This window comes from Saccopteryx leptura, chromosome X (assembly GCF_036850995.1).
Source record: "Saccopteryx leptura isolate mSacLep1 chromosome X, mSacLep1_pri_phased_curated, whole genome shotgun sequence".
NCBI classification, from domain to species: Eukaryota; Metazoa; Chordata; class Mammalia; order Chiroptera; family Emballonuridae; genus Saccopteryx; species Saccopteryx leptura.
The window spans coordinates 101,080,951-101,102,376 of record NC_089516.1 but is presented as its reverse complement, the minus strand read 5'-3'; the positions used below and the strand labels follow the sequence as shown (position 1 = coordinate 101,102,376).

General features: G+C 39.0%; 1 protein-coding gene across 5 annotated transcripts in view; it reads left to right on the top strand.

The window, feature by feature from the left end:
• Positions 1-4,520, top strand: part of CHRDL1 (chordin like 1) — a 143,188-nt gene extending 138,668 nt beyond the window's left edge. For all 5 annotated transcript variants that reach the window (XM_066356142.1, XM_066356141.1, XM_066356140.1 and 2 more), the window contains one exon: positions 3,383-4,520. In XM_066356142.1, coding sequence (XP_066212239.1) covers positions 3,383-3,513 — 131 coding nt within the window. In that variant the 3' untranslated portion in view covers positions 3,514-4,520. The remainder of the gene's footprint in view (positions 1-3,382) is intronic.
• Positions 4,521-21,426: the final 16,906 nt, after the last annotated feature.

The following is a 21,426-nucleotide window of genomic DNA, read 5'->3' as shown; positions in this document are numbered from 1 at the left end:
TGTTATTTTTTTAAGTGTTTAGACACTCAGGCATACTTAGCTCTCTCACTTTCTACACTAGATGGAGCCTAGGGACTAAATACTGCTAGGTACTAGGGGGTGGGGAGCACTTCAGAAGGAATAAAAGACAAATTTTCTATCCACAGGGAATTCTAATGGGCGAGACAGAACATGAAAATGCCTTCACTATGAATTAGTATACTTCTGAGGAGTTAAATACCTAAGTGCTCAGGGGAGTCTGCAAAGAACAATGAAATGAAAGCCAGGTGGGCTTAGTTGGGAAAGGCTTTAGGAGGAGCTATATTTTTAAAGAAAAGGGTGTGCCTGGGCAACGGGTCAGGGAATCAGTCCAGGAAGAGAGTGCAACTGAAGAGAAGACTTAGACAGGAGCAAACAAAAGGTGTGGGTGTGGATGGGTGGGTGTGGGTGAGGAACAATTACAAAGACCACATAGGGAGAATAAGAAGATGAGAAGAATTGGAGGTAGGAAGTAGTAGAGAGGGCCTGAAAGAAGCTAATGAGAAGTTTATATGTAAGGCAAGTATCGTTGGTAGTTGCTCTATACTTACAAACAGTATAGTGATATCAAAATGGCCTTTGAAAAGATGTCTCATGGCTGTCAGATGGATTTATTAAGCACCTACTTCTATAAGGCTAGATTCTATGGAGCCCAGTATGCCAAGAATTTGCACTTGATCTTCAGACCAGAGAACAGCAATCATGGTTTTAAGCAAGTTAAGTGTGCATTCAGATCTGTTTTATAGAAAAAGGCACTTGCTTTGTGGAGTGAAAGTTGTACTATTAATGAAAGAGCTGGTGATAATCTGAATTAAAAAGTAATTATACTGTATTATGTTAAATAGAGGAGCACAGATCACTGTAAGAAACATTTCTGAGGTTAAATCATCAACAGTATCAAAGAGAGAAATTATTTTGGATGACCACAATATTAACAACTTTAAAGACTGGGTAAAATAGTAATACCATTCACCAACAAGAAACTCTAAAGCAGGGGTAGGGAACCTATGGCTTGCGAGCCAGATGTGGCTCTTTTGATGGCTGCATCTGGCTCACAAACAAATCTTTAATAAAAAAAATAACATTAAAAATATAAAACATTCTCATGTATTACAATCCATTCATTTCCTACCACTCATGTTCATGGTTGTGGGTGGCTGGAGCCAATCACAGCTGTCCTCTGGGACAACACCAAATTTTTAGTGGATAATGCATAACATACACAGGTCATTGTATGGCTCTCACAGAATTACATTTTAAAATATGTGGCGTTCATGGCTCTCTCAGCCAAAAAGTTTCCTGACCCCTGTTCTAAAGACTAAGCAGGTACTAGTGGGGGGAAAATGAGTTTCACATGAAACATTTTTTTTTAAGTGAGAGGAGGGGAGATAGTGAGATAGACTCCCATATGTGCCTCACTGGGATCCACCCAGCAACCCCCATCTGGGGCTGACGCTCAGATCAACAGAGCTATTTTTTGCACCTAAGGCTGACACTGGGATCAACTGAACCATCCTCAGCACTGGGAGCCAACATTTAAACCAATCTAACCACTGGCTGTGGGAGGGGAAGAAGGAGAGAAGGGGGAGAGGGAGAGAGAGAGAAGCAGATGGTTGCTTCTCTTGTGTGCCCTGACCGGAAAGTGAATCTGGGATATCCATACACCAGGCCAGTGCTCTATCCACTGGAACAACTGGCCAGAGCCTCACATGGAACATCTTTATCTTGAGATACTTAAGAGCCATCTGAGAAGAGTTATACAATAAGCCTTTGGAGATAGGGTTGATTACATCAGTGGTTTGTTCTACAGGACAATGATAAACAAGGTGGGCAGTAGGAGAATTCAAATTGAAGAGTTGGGAGTCTTCACATGTGAGTAAGGTATAGAGGAGGCAGAGTCTAGATCCCAGGATTACCAACTAATTTCAGAGAATACATTTCTGTACATACTGTGAATGAGGCACTGTGCTAGGCACTGGGGGACTTGAAAGATTATTTATATAATCTTTCTGCTAGTAACAGGATTTGAGATGTATAAAGGGCATAGTAAGTGTGTGCTTCAAACTCTGTGCAGCTGATGAAAGTAGATAATGAGAGGAACCTGCAGAGTCATCTAGGGACAAATAAGAACCACCCTGGCCCCTTTATATAATGTGTCTCTCAGATCCTGGCACACAGTAAGGCTTCAGTAAAAGCTGGTTCCTTGCCCAAACCTTCTCTCCTTTTTCCTTCTATCTTGTCATTGAGTTGGATAAAATAGGGAAATAGGAACAGAGAAATTGAGTCTGTAAAAAAGAGGGTCATGTTCTTATGTGGCTAGTAAAAAGAAAAAGCAGTTTAACATAGCTTCTGAATTAAAAGGAGCTTACTAAGATTGAACTAGGAACTTTCCAGGTGTGACATCAAGAGTACAGGAATTTGCAAAAAAAAAAAAAAAAAAGAGTGCAGGAATAAAAAGAAGACTGAGAAGGCTATCCAAGATGGGCAGTTTATTATATAGATTATTTGACAGGACAAGATGATAGCAGGAGAAGGAAGATCTTGCTACTCTCAAGGACCAAGAGTCAGAAAAGGAATGGGCCAGAGACCTGGAGTAGCTTCCAGTGCTCAACACAGTCTATACTCAAAAATGTTTGCTCAGTTAGCATAGCAGAATGCAAGATAGAGAAGTTGGTAAAGATACTTTGGAAGTGTGGACAGTTTCATGGAGGGAGAGAAAAATAGTAATAAAAGGGATGCAGCTGTGTTTACCTGGATTAGAACGCGATCACATGTGGGATGCGAGAATGGAACTCTACAGGAGCCATTGGAGGGAAAGGAAAGGTACTCAAGGTGGGGTAAGGACAGACTGGGTATAGCAGAAAGCAAAGTTGAACAGTTCTTAACGAAGCATGGCAAAAATGGAAAAAGAGCTGTAAATAATCATGTAACCCATACCAACATTTGGAACCCCACAGTAAGCAAAGCCCCAGTAATGTAACAGGTAGTGTTTCCCAAACTGCCTTTATTTTACCTGGTGCCGAGTGAACCACTTAAATAGTAAGAACGTGATAGTGGAGCATTTTGCAAATGCTAATTATACTGTAAAAATTCCACGAATAAGACTTTAATTTAAATCTTGAGGAGTCGTTTATTTTGGGGATTCTTACAAATGTTATGTGTTGAAATGAAAATTCCATGCCCCTTTTTCTATATCTGCCCCAGAAAAGTGTTTTGGGGGCTGTTTTGCTGAAACCACCTGACATTTGTATCCCAGTTTCCTTGGCCAATGCATGAGCGGGGAAGGATGGAGGATATTGGTTATACTCCTTATTGGTTCTGCTCACCTCTTACATATCTGGGCCACTTTGTGTTTGTCTTTTAGGCCAGTGGAAGATATTCACTGAAGGAGAAGCTCAGATCAGCCAGATGTGTTCAAGTCGTGTGTGCAGAACAGAGCTTGAAGATTTGGTCAAGGTTTTGTACCTGGAAAAGTCTGAAAAGGGCCACTGTTAGATGAAACAGACACTATTGGATAGATTAAAGCAAGAAAACTGAAGCTGCAGCTGGACTGCAGGCTTATTTTGCTTAAGTTCACACTGCTCTAAAACCCAAATTCAAATGCAGTTCACGCCATGCACAGCATAACTTGCTCCTTTCTGTGGAGTGTTTCGTCACCCCTTAAACATCTTCTCCAAAGAGACTAGGAGAGTCTTGAATTATTTGTAGGAAAAGGAAAGATGGAGCACCATAACTCACTCTAGTTTCTGGGAGAATCACCTTTCTTTACAGGTTAAAGAATGAACAAAACCCCAGGGTTTCTATCTAGAAAGCTATTCTAATGAAAGAAAGAGAAGGGAATTGCTTCTTAGTAGGACTTCCATAGTAGAGAGTAAATATTTGTATGAAATTATACTCTTTGAATTTTAGAATGTCTTGAGTTTAAAAAAAATCTCTCTCTCTCACTCTCTCTCTCTCACTCTCTCTCTCTCTCTCTCTCTCTCTCTCTCTCTCTCTCACACACACACACACACACTAAACTACAGCTTTCATTCTGAGGCAAGGCCAGGGAAACTCTCCCCTCCTTTTCTTGGCCTGGCTCCCAAGTAGCTTGGCAGTTGTTGATACCCAGGACTACTGTGAGCAGAAGGCTCTGCCTTTGGGTCTGTAGTGAAGTTGTTGAAGCCACCAACTATGGCGGCAGGATGAAAAATAAGAATACTATGTCATGACCGCATTCACTTCTAAGTGGTAACTAACTTTTCCTTAATGATACCACTTTCCTTTTCTCTCTGAACCTACTGGGCCTCCAGAAAGAAGTTAGAATTGGGTAACATTTTTAGAAACTAAATCCATGTAAGACAAATAACTGTTGCATAAAGGAGTTGACAGAAGTCAACAAGGCCATCTTTGTGTTTTCAAGTTAGTAAAACCCACCAATTAGTAGTGCAATACTCACTAATTTTCTTGAGACCATAGTTCTCTAGTCTAAAAATTTAGGTGTGATGATTAAATTGTAGAAACTGCTTGAAAAGGGCAGTTTCTCTTCTCAAATTACAGGAATTGATTTTTACTTTACAAAAGGGCTCATTCTTCATGACCTGAGTGTTGGCTCTTTAGTTAGGAGGATTATTGCTTATTTGGGAAGATGGGAATTCTGATACAGATCTTTATTCTAAACTTCCTACCATTCTCATTCCATTCATCAAGCATGGATTTGAATCACGAATCCTAGAGAAGGCTGGTCCAAAAAAAGTCTATTTGGAGCCCAATACTAGAGCATAAATTATCCATTCTGAAGCCTGGCTTTAGAAATGATTTTTGTGGAAAAACTATAAATTCTCCACAGCAATAATGTTAATCCTGCCTTTTAGATTTATCTCCTCTGAAGGGCATGAATGAACTCTACTGAGTACTTAAAAATATTAAGGATCCAGAAATCCAGTATTTCCCACTCTATGACCATAGGTAAGAGAAACACATTTTTTTCTTAGAGTATGAATCCAATGGAGAAAAATGTAAAAAAAAAACTTCAGTCTTTATGGCAACTTAGCATTAATGAGTTTGTTCTCATAAAAGAAACACAGAGGTTTTATGCCCAGGCCTTCGTGGAACAGCCTCTAACCAGCCCCTCACACACATTATCCTCAGGAAAGGGAGATAAGACATTCAGGACTGAAAGGCTATGTAGCCTTGTTAGGGGAGGGCATTAGTTCTGCTGTCTCCCTCCCAAAGTTGGCAATATTTCCAGATAATGGAAAGAAGTAACCAATATTGAAGCAAAGCAGTAATTTCCTTTTCTCAGTGACTCACCCCAAAGCCTTCCCACTCAGGTGTTCTCTGAAAGTTCAACCTTCAGGGAACATCCAAAGAGCTTCCCTAGATAGACTCCTGCCTCCAGGTGATAGGGTACATCTTTACAAAGTGCTGTGTAAACCAGTAACTGGAGAACTGTGCTGGACCAACGTAGAACCCCTCTAGTGTTTGGTGTTGTGTAGGGAGTAGGACATAGGAAGAAGATGCCAAGCACCTGTAGTTAGTACAGAAGAATGGATGTGGTTTTTCTTGTGTATTTATTTGTATCATAACACTTGGATCAACAAAGACCACAAGTACCATTTAGCAGTTGTAGCCATTTTATAGTTAACTCATATAAACAATTAAGAGTAACATAACAGTATTAGTCTTTCACTCTTCCCACAGGACATGTACCTAAATATGGTACTTATTTATGTAGTCACTGTATTTCTGGATTTTTAAATTAATAAAAAGGTTAAAATTGAAAAATCATGTACAGTAATGCTGTGTGAGTGATTCTCTGGACAATGCTGATGTTGGATTGGATAACAAGTGAAGGGTAGGCCTGGCTGTTTCTCACTCAGACTGATGCCACACACATACTCACATACATACACACTATAGCATAAAGGGTAACAGAGGGAATTTTGTAATCAGACTATTAAATAGTGGATAATAGTGGTACCATTGCCTTTTGCCCACAGTCTTACAGTGAGGTTTAATTTAGTCAATGCAAGTGATCAAAATAGTGTCTGGTATACAGTGAGCATTCATTTTTGACCACGGATGTTCCAGAATGGTATGGCACTGAAAATAAGCATTAATTTTGGGTTTCCATTTAGGCTAAGACATTTAAGAGATTGGGGACAGAAGGCCATTGACTTGGATTTCAAGAGGCCTCAGTTTGGTCTCTTTTCAATGGCAGATATCTAGAGGAAGCAGGGTAGGAGTTCTGTCACATATGTTGATGCAAACTCTATTCCCTCAAACCACTAATGCCAGCTAAATTTGTACTATCATAGAAACCAAGATATAAGAGATCTGAACTGTAAAATAGCATAAGGACAAAAAAGAATGCATTGGTGTTAGCAACACAGAAGTCATTGGTGGTGAAATGTTGGGAAAGTGTTAGAAGCAGAGGCCAGAAGTGATTGGAAAGATAAGGAATTGGAGAAATCAGTAAGAGATAGCTCTTTGGAGACAGCTTAATTACAGTGAGTGGAGAAATTAGGTGAGGAGTTAGCTGGAGAAAGATATAAGGTCAAAGAAAAGACTTTTTTGTCTGATACTGAAGGGAAGGATACTATAGAAAGAAAAAAGATTGAAAGTGATGGGGAAAGGACAGTTAAACTGTTGTGTGAGGTACATGAGAAACCATACGCCCATGCTGAGCTCTCGAAACTCATACTTTTTGACCCATAAACAGGACAGAGTTTTGGCCTTTAACTGTCAAACATTTACTTTGAATTAGTTGAACCTAGTTCCCCTCAACCCTGTTAGCTTGGTCCCACTTTACATCCAACATACGTGGCTTTTGGTAGACTATAAGTTCCAACATTCCTCCACCTCCACTGAAGGGCCACATATCACTCAAACCAGACATCTTGGCTCCATCAGCACTCTTCACTTTCCCTGATCACGCACATTCAAATTGCACCAAGTCGTATAAATTTCCTTTCCTATTGATTAACACTGGAATTTTGAGCTGCCCCAATTCCGAACTAAGCTGATTCACCCCTACTTAGTTACAAAGTAACCAAGGGGATATAAAGTACAGCATAGGAAATATAGTCATTAATATTGTAACAACCATATATGTATGGCGCCAGGTAGGTCCTTGAGATATCAAGAGGATTCACTATATAAAGTATATGATTGTTTACCACTATGCTGTACACCTGAAACTAATACAAAATATAAACTGTAATTGGAAAATAAATTTTAAAAAACTCTTCTAAATGTAGCCCATGTTTATTGGCCTTTGCTGTTACCTCCTCTTGTGGGATCTTTTTCTCTCTAGTCTCTCCTCCTTTTCCCCTCACTAATTCACAGGAAGCCGCAAAGATCAACTCATATGGGTTCAAGGGCAAATCCTGCTGTTACCACACATTACCCACCATTTTATTCCTTTCTTGGTTTTATCTTCCTCTGTGATAGGCACTGCTAGAAAAAGTGACTACCTATTGCCTCCATCACCACTTATATAACATCCACCATCACTGCCAGCTATGATATTGATGGTGGGTGCTCCTTTTGCTGGCCTGGATATCCCACCATACTGGTAGTGCTCTGAAATCCCCAGTGTTCCTCTGTGGCACTATATCCTGTGCACAAGTAGAGAGAATGTCCTCCTCCCTCCCTACTTGTAATGTTACACTTGGCCATTGTACTTTAAACAAGTTAACACATAATTATTGAATGTGTATTATATGGAAATGGCAGGGTCTCCTTGTACCTCTGAGTCTTCTGAGGTTTTTCATGGAAACAAGTCCTTCATGCCCCACTTTTAGCCCTCCTCATCTCAGGGCCCAGTTGTCAGTATGTAGAAACTGTGCTAAGTGTAAGCCTCCAAGACAAACAAGATTGTCTTCCTAATTCCTTTCCCCTTTGGTCCACATGTACTGCTTCTATTTCCCACCAAATCCCTCATGCAAAATGACTTCAGGGGGCCCATCCCACCAGTCTGCCAAACAAGCGCAAGACCTCTAAAACTTCTAAGTGGGAAAGATGAGTCCTTCAAAGCAGAGGTCTAGCTGCAGCATAGTTTCCAAAACATACATTTACAACTTGTGTCTTTGTATATGCTCTTCTTGCCATTAGAATGTTTTTCCTTCTTCCTTGCCTAGCAAACTTCTACTTATCCTTCAAAACCCAGTTGAAATGTCACCTCCTCTTGCCTGGAGGTGGATCCTTGCCTGCTTCCCTCCTAGTTTGCTACCATTTTCTCATTCTTCCTATGTACTGCATCCTTCAACTAGGCCAACTCCATCCTCCTGGAACTTACTATGTCCTTAATATTTCTGTGCCTTTGCATGCAGCTCCCTTTGCATGGGCTATTCATCCCCTGATATCTCTACTTAAGGAACACATACTCATCTTTTAAATCTAAGATTTCAACCACCTCTTTCAGGTACAATTAGTTTTTCCCCCTCACTCCCGTGCTCCTAGGAAATAACCAAAGCACTTACCCTGTGACAGTCACTTTAGTAATCAATAAACGTGAATGTTTTCTCAGTTAATCATTACAGACCTGTGTGGTAGGTTCCATTATTGAATCTATTTTAGAGATGAGGTCCTTGAGAGCATTCACCTTTACTTGTCATTATATATAAAAATATGAACTATTTTCTCAGTCATAGTCTCCTAGATTACACTGGAGAGGTCCAAGAAGGCAAAGACTCAGTACCCAGCACTTCCAGACATTCAATAAATATTTTATAAGTGAATAGTCAATCTGCTAAGATTTGTTCCTCCAGTTGGGGAAGAAAGCAGTCCAGAATTTACTTAAATACCCAGTGTCAGGCAGTTTCTCAGGACATTTTCTCCGTGCCTCATTCTAAGAAAAACTAATAAAATCTGGATTAATAAATCCAAATGCAAAAGTGCTTGTTTGTCTTGCAAAATAATTTGTCGTAAGGTGTCTTGTAAAATAACTAAGAACTGTTGGATTTACACATAGGGTTTTTGTTTGTTTTTTTAGTGCTTAAATCAAGATATCCCTGCATTTGTGGCATAGACCTCACAATGGTGAGGGATTCTTGTTAAGACCTCAATACTATATATGATAAGTAGTATCTGTATTCCTACATATACTATCAGTAGTGTAATATAATATTTAGAATAGCTAGAGTGTATATTGCAATACTTTTTATCTATCCTTGTGTGTGAATAATGACTCCAACATGGTGTGTGTGGCACCTTCACAAAGTGGATAATACAAGAGACTTGAGGCCTGGATTCAAGGTAGTATAGAAAAGAGGAGTTGTGAGTTACCTCCAAGTATAAGTATTCCCTGATCTAAGAATGAAGTTTTAGCCAAATCGTTAGAATCCAGCATGTATTTTCTTATAGAAACATCATATTTGATGCTCAGGATCCCAGGCCAGTCCACACAATATTCTTGAACCCTGAACAGAGCCAAGTTAGGTATAGTGTTAATCAGTACCTGCTTATGCTCAGACCTGGAAGTAAGGGCAGTCAGTGTGTGAGGAGAGAAGAGCGAGAAGGAAGTTTCCTTTCACTTTTCTGGGTGGGATGAGTGGGAGTGGATAAAGAGCAGGCTCTAGGCAAAAACTTCAAAAAAGACAAAGTATAAACCTGACAGCCTCCTCTCTCTATTTCATCATACACTCTCCTGGTCCCCAGTACTGTCATTCCACCTCTTATATCCACCTATCCCAGACCCAGACCTGCCTTGCTCCACAAAGAACTTCAGGCTCTGCCTTTAATGACCTCGCTCAACAATCAGAAATGAAATCCCTTCAGGGCAGCTGTCTGGGGCTTAGAAGGAAGCACGTTTAGTGAAGTAAATGAGAGTTGCTTAACCCTCAGATACCTTTTCACATTTAAAGACTGTATTACTCTTTATTACCCTCAAAATGAATTCTCCAGTCACAAAATTACAGGCAGAGGGCTGAGTGAAAACCTTTTGGAAATGGATGCAGTAGAAGGAAATTGTGCATATGTGTTGGGGTGGAATGGTGGTTGACATTTCTGGGGATGGGAAAAGTAGGTGCCACCAAGTAGGCAAGCCACATGTGGCTTTCCTGTCTGAATATCTGCAGTCTCTACCTCCACAACTTGTAACCAGCACTAATACCATTCCTGCTTGTCTAGCTTTCTCATTCTTTCACTTCTCTAAAATGCCCAGGTTTGGGTTTGTTTATAGTGCAGACTAGCAGTTCCCATGGCAGCAGAGACCTTGGTGAAGAGGGGTAGGGATACTTGTTTACTACTGCCATTCAGAGCTTTCTGTATGGCTGTTCATTTGGCACTCACTTGGCCTTGGCCCTGTGCCGGCCCTAAGAAGAAACACTCAGGAACAAATTCTGAAACTCAGGAATGTATCTGTATAGGGAGATGGCTTCATCAAGAGGTAATGACAGAGAAAAGAAACACTGGAAAAAGGCTTTAGATACTTTGAGTCCTCCAATCGTCACAAAAATTGATAATAAAAGTTTTCAGTCAAACCTAGTGAGGACTTCAGTCCCATTAAGAAATCAGGAAAAGACAAGGAGTTAGTATTTATAAACAATTTACATTTCTTTCCCTTTCTTTCTGTGTCCTACATCTCTGAATCTCAGTTTTCTTATCTGTAAAGTGAGGATAAGAGTAGTCCTGACCTCACAGGGTCCCTGTAAGACTTAAATGAGATCATGTAAGTGATTATGATACTGACTGGCACATAATAAATACACAGTAAATTCTATTTTTTTAATTAGGTGAATAATTTGTTTTTAAACTTTAGTAATTCAAAGTAAGGGAAAGGCAGTTGATACTTGGTTTATTTCAGGCACAAAATGGAACCTGAGCCTAGTTTTGAAGGAAGTTCCAACCTGAGATAGCTAAAAAGGAGAAGGCTTTTGGGATTCTGATATAGAAAAGAATGGAGGATATCCCCACAGGGCTTCAGCCAGGATCAAGCAAGATCAAGATTTTCATGTCAAGGAAAGGAAGAATAAATATACCCACTAGAAAGTAGGAGTTATGGCTGCTGCATTTAATTTTAAAAAAGTTATCACATAGCTAATAGGTAGGAAAACCTGGTAAAGCACATTTTTTATTTTGGAAAATTATCATAGTGTTGTTTACTATAATTTCAATAAAATCCTACAGTGTGATATGTGCCAAGGCTATTTCTAATGTTCATTTACTTATAGGTTGTAGTAACAAGAAGGCTTCTATTCATTCATTCACTCATTCATTTATTGAATACCTACACAGGTCCAAGTACTGTGTACACTTGGTTCTGGAATTCCAGTGGTAAATAACCTAGGCCTAGAATCTGCCTACACAGAACTTATAGTCTACCAGGGGATATAGACACTGAACAAAATAATTCTAAGTGTGACCGGTGGTATTAAAGAGCAAGTCCAAGGTGCTATGAAGTGTAGGTCATAAGAATTTGTCCTCATCATGAAAGGACATGGATAATTACTCTGAGGAAATGACATAGAAGATGAGTCTTAAAGAAGACTTAGAAGGTTCCACATATGTTTTGTAAGAAAACAGATTCATTGCTTTAAAAGGGTTAGAACAAGTGTTTGCCTAAAACACTGATTCTTCAGGTGACTCCTATTAAAATGTAGGTGCTCCTGGTAGGGAGAGCTGGGTACCCACTGTAAGTCCTCCCCAAAACAAAATTCCACAAAGGAAAGTAGAGAGCATAGCCTTAAGGCTATGAAACACACAACAGGGATATTTTAATGGAAAAAAGGGATATGAATCTGAAGTATTTTCCTGAAAATTCAACCACAAATATGACTCTCCAAAGGTAATGAAGGAACCACCTAGGTGCTGGACTAGTATTTGGCATACCAAAATGTATTTTATCACTGACATTGTTTAGAAACAGAACATAATGATGATAAATATCTGACCAAATTTTAGTCTTTTCTAATATACTTTTTAAATTCTCTGCAGACATGCACCCATTTATTACTACACCCTGAATACCACTCCCACCTCTACACTCTGATCTTCCTGCCACATGCCACTAAGTGGCAGGCAGACAGAGGTTGGAGAAAGGCACAAAAATTTTCAGCCCAGTTCTCTGAAGCCTTTACTCTGCAATTTTAAGAAAATCAGCTCTCTGGAGTACCGTTTGAGATATGGCCTCTTCTCAAACAACTGAAGTCATTGTACAGTTTCCTTGTTAGTGCCAAGGAAAGTAGCCACTTATGGCCCTGAGGTCGTGTCAGGCGGAGAGGAGAATTGCAGCAATCAGCTGGTTGTCAGGCAACACAAAACCTCCTTCTTCAGGGGCTGGCCAATTGTTTCCTCAAATATCTATTTTGCTTTGGCTAGTGGAGACCCAGCCTGAGTATAATTACTCTCCTGGATCTGAAACAAAGACAAAATCACATGAGGGTGGGATTGGAAAGGATCAGATATTAACCCCAAGCCACAGTCAGGGGGATGCCTGGAGCAAGACAACAAGCTTGAGAAGGTTCTGATGCAATGCAACAGGGAAAGAGGAGGGTGTTCGGTTGAAAGGAAAAGGTCGTTGTGCATTTGAAGTCAAATCCGTGGCCTATGGGATGCCCGAAGTTTTGGAAATTGAGGATATGCTCCAAGAATATTGAGACACTCTGGCAACTTTGGAGATGGAACCCCTCCAGAAAAACCCAAAACAATTCTAGCTGATTCAACAGCTTTGGATAGAAAGTGGGACTTTGCGTTGGATGGAATGGGGAACATTTGCAAGCAAGTATATGGGAAGGACGTTCTAGGAAAGAACAAAGCAAAGGGAGAAGTTCAAAAGGAAAGGAAGTGTAAAGTAGTCTGCTAAAGCTTTGGGGTAGACATTACTATATCCTTGCCGTCCCAAGAAAGAAGTAGGCAGATTTGGTCTTGGTTCCATATTTGACAACCCCTCCTCCCTTTCAGTCTCCACCCCTGGTGCTTAGCACCCTCTTATTTCCCCCTTAAGTGTTTTTCAACACTGGAGGAAGTTGGAGAACATTTGGGGTTTGACTCTTTGGAGTATTACCAAGAAAACAATAACTCATGAAAGTTTGACTACTGTCATAAACACAAAAATAATCAATTTCCTCAAGCACAAATGGCACCCGAAGATTGACCTCTGTAGTCTACTAGACCTGCTTGGGGCCATATCTGATCCCCACTCTGCTTTTAGGGTGGAATAGTTCAATAGCCTAACCTAAAGCAATCCAATTATTTCGGACTGTTACGTTAATTACTGCTGATAAGTTGATGTCCTATCAAGCGAAATTTTTTGTTCTATAAATAAGGAAAAAAAAACTCATGGATGATGTCAGATCCTTTATTTCTTATTTAATTCAATGGTTCCTGAGATATTTTGAGCCCACATGCCCTGTTTTGTCAATCAAAACTTTCTCTGATTATCCCATGAGAGCTGTTTATTGTACATATCTTCTGATTGAAGAAATATATAATGAAAAAAAGTTTTTAAGAATTCATCAATTTTTAGAAGATTTTATGCTTTATTTAATCACACAGCAGCCATCAATGTTTTAGAAATAGTAGTAAATATACGTATAAGACATATTTATTCAAGATAAAAACAATATCTCACTCACAGGCAGATTTGCAACAGATTCCTGGTTAACCTAAGGGTTGTGACATCAAATTAAGAACCATAGTCTTAACTACAAGAAATGATTGAAACAAGAAGTTCAATCTCTTTGAAAGTTTCATACTAAAGATACTTTTGTGCCAGCAGAGTAGGGTGGAACCTCACTCATGTACCTACCTCACAGATGTAATTTCCCTAAGAAGTCTTGACAGGGCTAAGTTAATAGCTGACAAAAGAAAAATGAAAAAATAAATGTGCATGGCCTGTGGTGGAGCAGTGGATAAAGTGTCGACCTGGAATGCTGAGGTCACTGGTTCAAATCCCTGGGCTTGGCTGGTCAAATACATATGTAAGTTGATGCTTCCTGCTCTTCCCCCTCTTCTCTCCCCTCTCTATACTCTCTAAAATAAATAAATAAAATCTTTTTTAAAAAAAAGAATGTTGGAGGAGTGACGTCATGGAAATGGCGCCGTGAGCAGCGCGTCCGACAGATCTCCCCAAAATCACAACAAATTTATCAACTAGAAACAGGAAAATTTATCTTCGGAGCATTCCGGAGTTCCACACAAACTGAAAGCGAAAGGACTGTTATCACTTGAATCTGAGAGACGAGGGTGTGGAGGAAGTTACCGCAGGGACGTTCATTCAAGCTGCGAGGAAGTGCGCCTGTGGTGGTGGTGAGTCAGCCCATACTCGGGAGCCGCGAGCCGCCGCCGCGAGCCGCCGCCACGAGCAGCGCCCGGTTCGGTTGCAGAGCGAGCACCACCGCCGCGAGCAGCCGCCGCGAGCAGCCGCGAGCAGCGCCCGGTTCGGTTGCAGAGCGAGCACCGCTAACGTTCCCAGCGGCCCGTGCACGGGGAGCGGGAGAGGCCCCAGGGCGGTATTCCCTACTTGGGAGATTCTCTCCGCGGGCGGGGCACCTCACCCAGCCATTCAAGCTAACAATCAAGCGTTGGGGGAGGGGCGCGCGCAGGCAGCCTGAAATACCTTCGGGAGCACAGCTGCGACCCAATTACTGAAATTAACTTAACCCGTGAAATCTGCGCACCCTTGGTTCTAATTGATAAGATCTCTCTCAGTTCAGCGACCCAAGACAAGAGGCGTGATATTTTTTAGTGCCTCTTGCTAAAGGGGCGGGGGCAACTTCTGATTGATAGAGCCTCCATATTCAGGGATAAACGCTAACAAGAAGGACTTGGCAGATAATAAGATCTATACTACACTAGTCACAAGCAGAGACTAGTGCCTCTTCTTCCCAGCCAAAACAGGCTACAAAGTGTGGAAAGCCTGGGTTGAGAGGTCCAACTGAATGCTAGGCGCTGAACAGTCACCTTGACAACAATTGACTCCCACCCCCGCCTGATTACACTGGAGGCCCTGACTGCCAGAGCCTTTCTCAAAGCCTTGCACTGAGTGGGGATAGAGTGGGGATTTCCCAGCTCTTTGAGCCTCTTACTCCCCAGGCAGAAGCAGTGACAGCCTTATAGCTGGATCACCAGGCTGCTAATTCAGGAAGGGGGGACTAGGAGAGAGAATCCAGGAAAGCAAACTCTCTCATCGTTGGACCCTGCAAACGCCAACAAGCCTTGACTACCAGCAAGACTAAAGCCAATTATATGACATTGCCATAGAATCCCATCAACTGCAAATCCCTACCTAAGTGTGACACAGGGGCAGAGCCTGGGGTACAGAGTCACCGACCAGGAAGAGGGAGAGAAAAGAAAAAGGAAGAAGTTAACATCTCAAAATCAAGAAAAATCCACAGATTTTACAACTTGTTCCACTATTTTTTTTTTGTTGTTGTTGTTGTTGTTGTTGTTGTTTGTTTCTTCTATCTTATTGCCTTTATTTCTTCCACCTCGGTCCTTATATTCTCTGCCCATCTTATGCTTCCCTTTTCTTGAACTACACTACCCATAAGTGTTACATTTTATTTCTCTTCTTCATCCTCACCCTCCTTTAAGATTATACTCCAAAACACTTAACTCTCACTTTCTCCTCTTTTGTTTTTTTTGTTTGTTTTGCTTTATTTTGTTTTTTTCTATTCCTTTTTTATTTCTTCCTTCGTTTTTCTCTTTTTCTTATTTTTTCCTTTCTATTCGTTTTTTCTTTTTTTTTTCTCGTTTTACTTTCCTCCCATTTAATCCTCAATCACGAACAAATTAGTTAATTTGGGACTCAAGGCTTTTTTTTGGCTTTATTTTTCTTTTTCACTTTTGTTTTTGTTTTTTTCTTGTTTGTTTATTTTTGTGGCATTTTGGGTCCTCCCAACCCAAGATCTCCATTGTATTTAATCTCCGCTCCACTTAATACAACAGATTTTTACTTATTATTTTTATTTTTTTCTTCTTTATTATTCCCTTTTTTGTCCTTTTTTCTGGTTCCCTCTTATCCCTCTCATTATATCTCTTAGTTGACCATCACCCACAAGCAAATCATCTTATGCTTGTCTAAGATTTTCTTCCTTTTTTTTTTTTTTTTTGCATTTAGTAGGTCCCTACTCCCCTTTTTTTTTTGCCCCTTGAACTCTTCACCGCAAATCAGGCCCTCCATTATAGGCACGATATTTCCCTGAGGAGGGGAGAGGAGGGAAAGAGAAGAAAGAAAAAAAGGGGGAAATAATAAATTATTACTGCTTTTTTTTGTGGGGTGTTTTACCTTTTTTTTTTTTTTTCTACTTTTTACTCTTTATTAATTCTAATTAGTGCTATCAACAAGACCACCCTCAGATGCCAATAAGAAAGAGGAAATCGAATATTATGGATACAAAAGAAAGAGAGGTAACACAAATAGATGTGGAAAAATCTATGGAGAAAAGACTTAACATATTGGAAGCCTTGGAGCTAAATGACAGAGAATTTAAAATAGAAATCTTAAAAATACTCAGAGATATACAAGAAAACACAGAAAGGCAATATAGGGAGATCAGAAAACAACTCAATGAACACAAAGAATATATTACCAAGGAAATTGAAACTATAAAAACAAATCAAACAGAAATGAAAAACTCAATTCACGAGCTGAAAAACGAGGTAACAAGCTTAGCTAGCAGAACAGCCCAGATTGAAGATAGGATTAGTGAAATAGAAGACAAACAACTTGAGGCACAACAGAGAGAAGAAGAAAGAGACTCAAAAATAATAAAAAACGAGAAAGCCCTACAGGAATTATCTGACTCCATCAGAAAGAATAACATAAGAATAATAGGTATATCAGAGGGAGAAGAGAAAGAAAATGGAATGGAGAATATACTCAAACAAATAATAGACGAGAACTTCCCAAGCCTGTGGAAAGAACTAAAGCCTCAAATTCAAGAAGCAAACAGAACACCGAGTTTTCTTAACCCCAACAAACCCACTCCAAGGCACATCATAATAAAGATGACACAAACCAATGACAAAGAAAAAATTCTCAAGGCAGCCAGGGAAAAGAAGAGTACAACATATAAAGGAAGGCCTATTAGATTATCATCAGATTTCTCAGCAGAAACTCTACAAGCTAGAAGAGAGTGGACCCCAATATTTAAAGCCCTGAAAGAGAGGAACTTTCAGCCAAGAATACTATACCCATCAAAGCTATCCTTCAAGTATGAAGGAGATATAAAAACATTCACAAATACAGAAAAGATGAGAGAATTTATCACGAGAAAGCCCCCACTCCAGGAAATACTAAAGGGGGTTTTCCAACCAGATTCAAATAACAAAAGAAAACAACACCACAAGTAACAGCTCCACCAAGAACACAATAAAACCAAACTTAAACTGTGACAACAAAGGAAAAAAAGGGGGGAGAGGATGGAGATTAACAGTAGCAAAGGACGATGAAGTGCAGAAATACTTATAAGATAGGGTACTACAATGAATATGGTAGGTACCCTTTTCATTACTTAATGGTCACCACCCTAGAAAAAACCACCACAAAAACACATGACTTAAAAAAGGTAGCAACAGAGGAAAGAAGTATGGAACACAAACAAACAAAAACAAATGATAGAAAAACAAAAGAGAAGAATCAAACTAGATACAAAAATAACAGAAAGCAATTTATAAAATGGCAGTAGGGAACCCAAAAGTGTCAATAATTACACTAAATGTAAATGGATTAAACTTACCAATAAAAAGACACAGAGTAGCAGAATGGATTAAAAAAGAAAATCCAACTATATGCTGCCTACAAGAAACACATCTAAGCAACAAGGATAAAAACAAATTCAAAGTGAAAGGCTGGAAAACAATACTCCAAGCAAACAACACCCAAAAAAAAGCAGGTGTAGCAATACTCATATCTGATAATGCTGACTACAAGACAGAAAAAGTACTCAGAGACAAAAATGGTCACTTCATAATGATTAAGGGGACACTGAATCAAGAAGACATAACAATCCTTAATATATATGCACCAAACCAAGGAGCACCAAAATATATAAGACAGCTACTTATTGACCTTAAAATAAAAACTAACAAAAATACAATCATACTTGGAGACCTCAATACTCCGCTGACGGCTCTAGATAGGTCATCCAAACAGAGAATCAATAAAGATATAGTGGCCTTAAACGAAATACTAGAACACCTGGATATGATAGACATCTACAGGATACTTCATCCCAAAGCGACAGAGTATACATTTTTCTCTAGTGTACATGGAACATTCTCAAGAATTGACCATATGTTGGGCCACAAAGACAATATCAGCAAATTTAGAAAAATTGAAATTTTACCAAGCATATTTTCTGATCATAAAGCCTTGAAACTAGAATTCAACTGCAAAAAAGAGGGGGAAAAACCCACAAAAATGTGGAAACTAAACAACATACTTCTAAAAAATGAATGGGTCAAAGAAGAAATAAGCGCAGAGATCAAAAGATACATACAGACAAATGAAAATGAAAATACGACATATCAGAATCTCTGGGATGCAGCAAAAGCAGTAATAAGAGGAAAGTTCATATCACTTCAGGCCTATATGAACAAACAAGAGAGAGCCGAAGTAAACCACTTAACTTCACACCTTAAGGAACTAGAAAAAGAAGAACAAAGACAACCCAAAACCAGCCGAAGAAAGGAGATAATAAAAATCAGAGCAGAAATAAATGAAATAGAGAACAGAAAAACTATAGAAAAAATCAATAAAACAAGGAGCTGGTTCTTTGAAAAGATAAAATTGACAAACCCTTAGCAAGACTCACCAAGGAAAAAAGGCACAGGACTCAAATAAATAAAATCCAAAATGAAAGAGGAGAGATCACCACAGACATCATAGATATACAAAGAATTATTGTAGAATACTATGAAAAATTATATGCCACCAAATACAACAATCTAGAAGAAATGGATAAATTTCTAGAACAATACAACCTTCCTAGACTGAGTCATGAAGAAGCAGAAAGCCTAAACAGACCAATCAGCAGGGAGGAAATAGAAAAAACTATTAAAAACCTCCTCAAAAATAAAAGTCCAGGCCCAGACGGTTATACTAGTGAATTCTATCAAACATTCAAAGAAGACTTGGTGCCTATTCTACTCAAAGTCTTCCAAAAAATTGAAGAAGAAGCAATACTTCCAAACACATTTTATGAGGCCAACATAACCCTCATACCAAAACCTGGCAAGGATGGCACAAAGAAAGAAAACTACAGACCAATATCTCTAATGAATACAGATGCTAAAATTCTAAACAAAATACTGGCAAACCGAATACAACAACATATTAAAAAAATAATACATCATGATCAAGTGGGATTCATCCCAGAATCTCAAGGATGGTTCAACATACGCAAAATGGTTAACGTAATACACCATATCAACAAAACAAAGAACAAAAACCACATGATCTTATCAATAGATGCAGAAAAGGCTTTTGATAAAATACAACACAATTTTATGTTTAAGACTCTCAACAAAATGGGTATAGAAGGAAAATATCTCAACATGATAAAGGCCATATATGATAAACCATCAGCCAACATCATTTTAAACGGCATAAAACTGAGGACTTTCTACCTTAAATCAGGAACAAGACAGGGTTGTCCACTCTTTCCACTCTTATTTAACGTGGTGCTAGAAGTTCTGGCCAGAGCAATCAGACAAGACAAAGAAATAAAAGGCATCCATATCAAAAAAGAAGAAGTAAAGGTATCACTTTTTGCTGATGATATGATCCTATACATCGAAAACCCGAAGGACTCCACAAAAAGATTATTAGAAACAATAAACCAATACAGTAAGGTCGCAGGATACAAAATTAACATACAGAAGTCCATAGCCTTTCTCTATGCCAACAATGAAATATTAGAAAACAAACTCAAAAAAATAATCCCCTTCACGATTGCAACAACAAAAAAAAAAATACCTAGGAATAAACATAACAAAGAATGTAAAGGACCTATATAATGAAAATTACAAAGCATTGTTAAGGGAAATCGAAAAAGATACAATGAGATGGAAAAATATTCCTTGTTCTTGGATAGGAAGAATAAATATAATCAAAATGGCCATATTACCCAAAGCAATATACAAATTTAATGCAATTCCCATCAAAATCCCTATGAGATTTTTTAAAGAAATGGAACAAAAAATCATCAGATTTATATGGAACTATAAAAAACCCCGAATAGCCAAAACAATCCTAAGGAAAAAGAATGAAGCTGGGGGCATTACAATACCTGACTTTAAACTATATTATAGGGCCACGATAATCAAAACAGCATGGTATTGGCAGAAAAATAGACACTCAGACCAATGGAACAGAATAGAAAGCCCAGAAATAAAACCACATATATATGGTCAAATAATCTTTGATAAAGGGGCCAACAACACACAATGGAGAAAAGAAAGCCTCTTCAACAAATGGTGTTGGGAAAACTGGAAAGCCACATGCAAAAGAATGAAACTCGACTACAGCCTGTCCCCGTGTACTAAAATTAATTCAAAATGGATCAAAGACCTAAATATAAGACCGTAAACAATAAAGTACATAGAAGAAGACATAGGTACTAAACTCATGGACCTGGGTTATAAAGAACATTTTATGAACTTGACTCCAATGGCAAGAGAAGTGAAGGCAAAGATAAATGAATGGGACTACATCAGAATAAAAAGTTTTTGCTCAGCAAGAGAAACTGATATAAAAATAAACAGACAGCCAACTAAATGGGAAATGATATTTTCAAACAACAGCTCAGATAAGGGCCTAATTTCCAAAATTTACAAAGAACTCATAAAACTCAACAACAAACAAACAAACAATCCAATAAAAAAATGGGAAGAGGACATGAATAGACACTTCTCCCAAGAAGAGATACAAATGGCCAACAGATATATGAAAAGATGCTCAGCTTCATTAGTTATTAGGGAAATGCAAATCAAAACTACAATGAGATACCACCTCACCCCTGTTAGATTAGCTATTATCAACAAGACGGGTAATAGCAAATGTTGGAGAGGCTGTGGAGAAAAAGGAACCCTCATTCACTGTTGGTGGGACTGTAAAGTAGTACAACCATTATGGAGGAAAGTATGGTGGTTCCTCAAAAAACTGCAAATAGAACTACCTTATGACCCAGCAATCCCTCTACTGGGTATATACCCCAAAACCTCAGAAACATTGATACGTGAAGACACATGTAGCCCCATGTTCATTGCAGCACTGTTCACAGTGGCCAAGACATGGAAACAACCAAAAAGCCCTTCAATAGAAGACTGGATAAAGAAGATGTGGCACATATACACTATGGAATACTACTCAGCCATAAGAAATGATGACATCAGATCATTTATAGCAAAATGGTGGGATCTTGATAACATTATAAGGAGTGAAATAAGTAAATCAGAAAAAAACAAGAACTACATGAT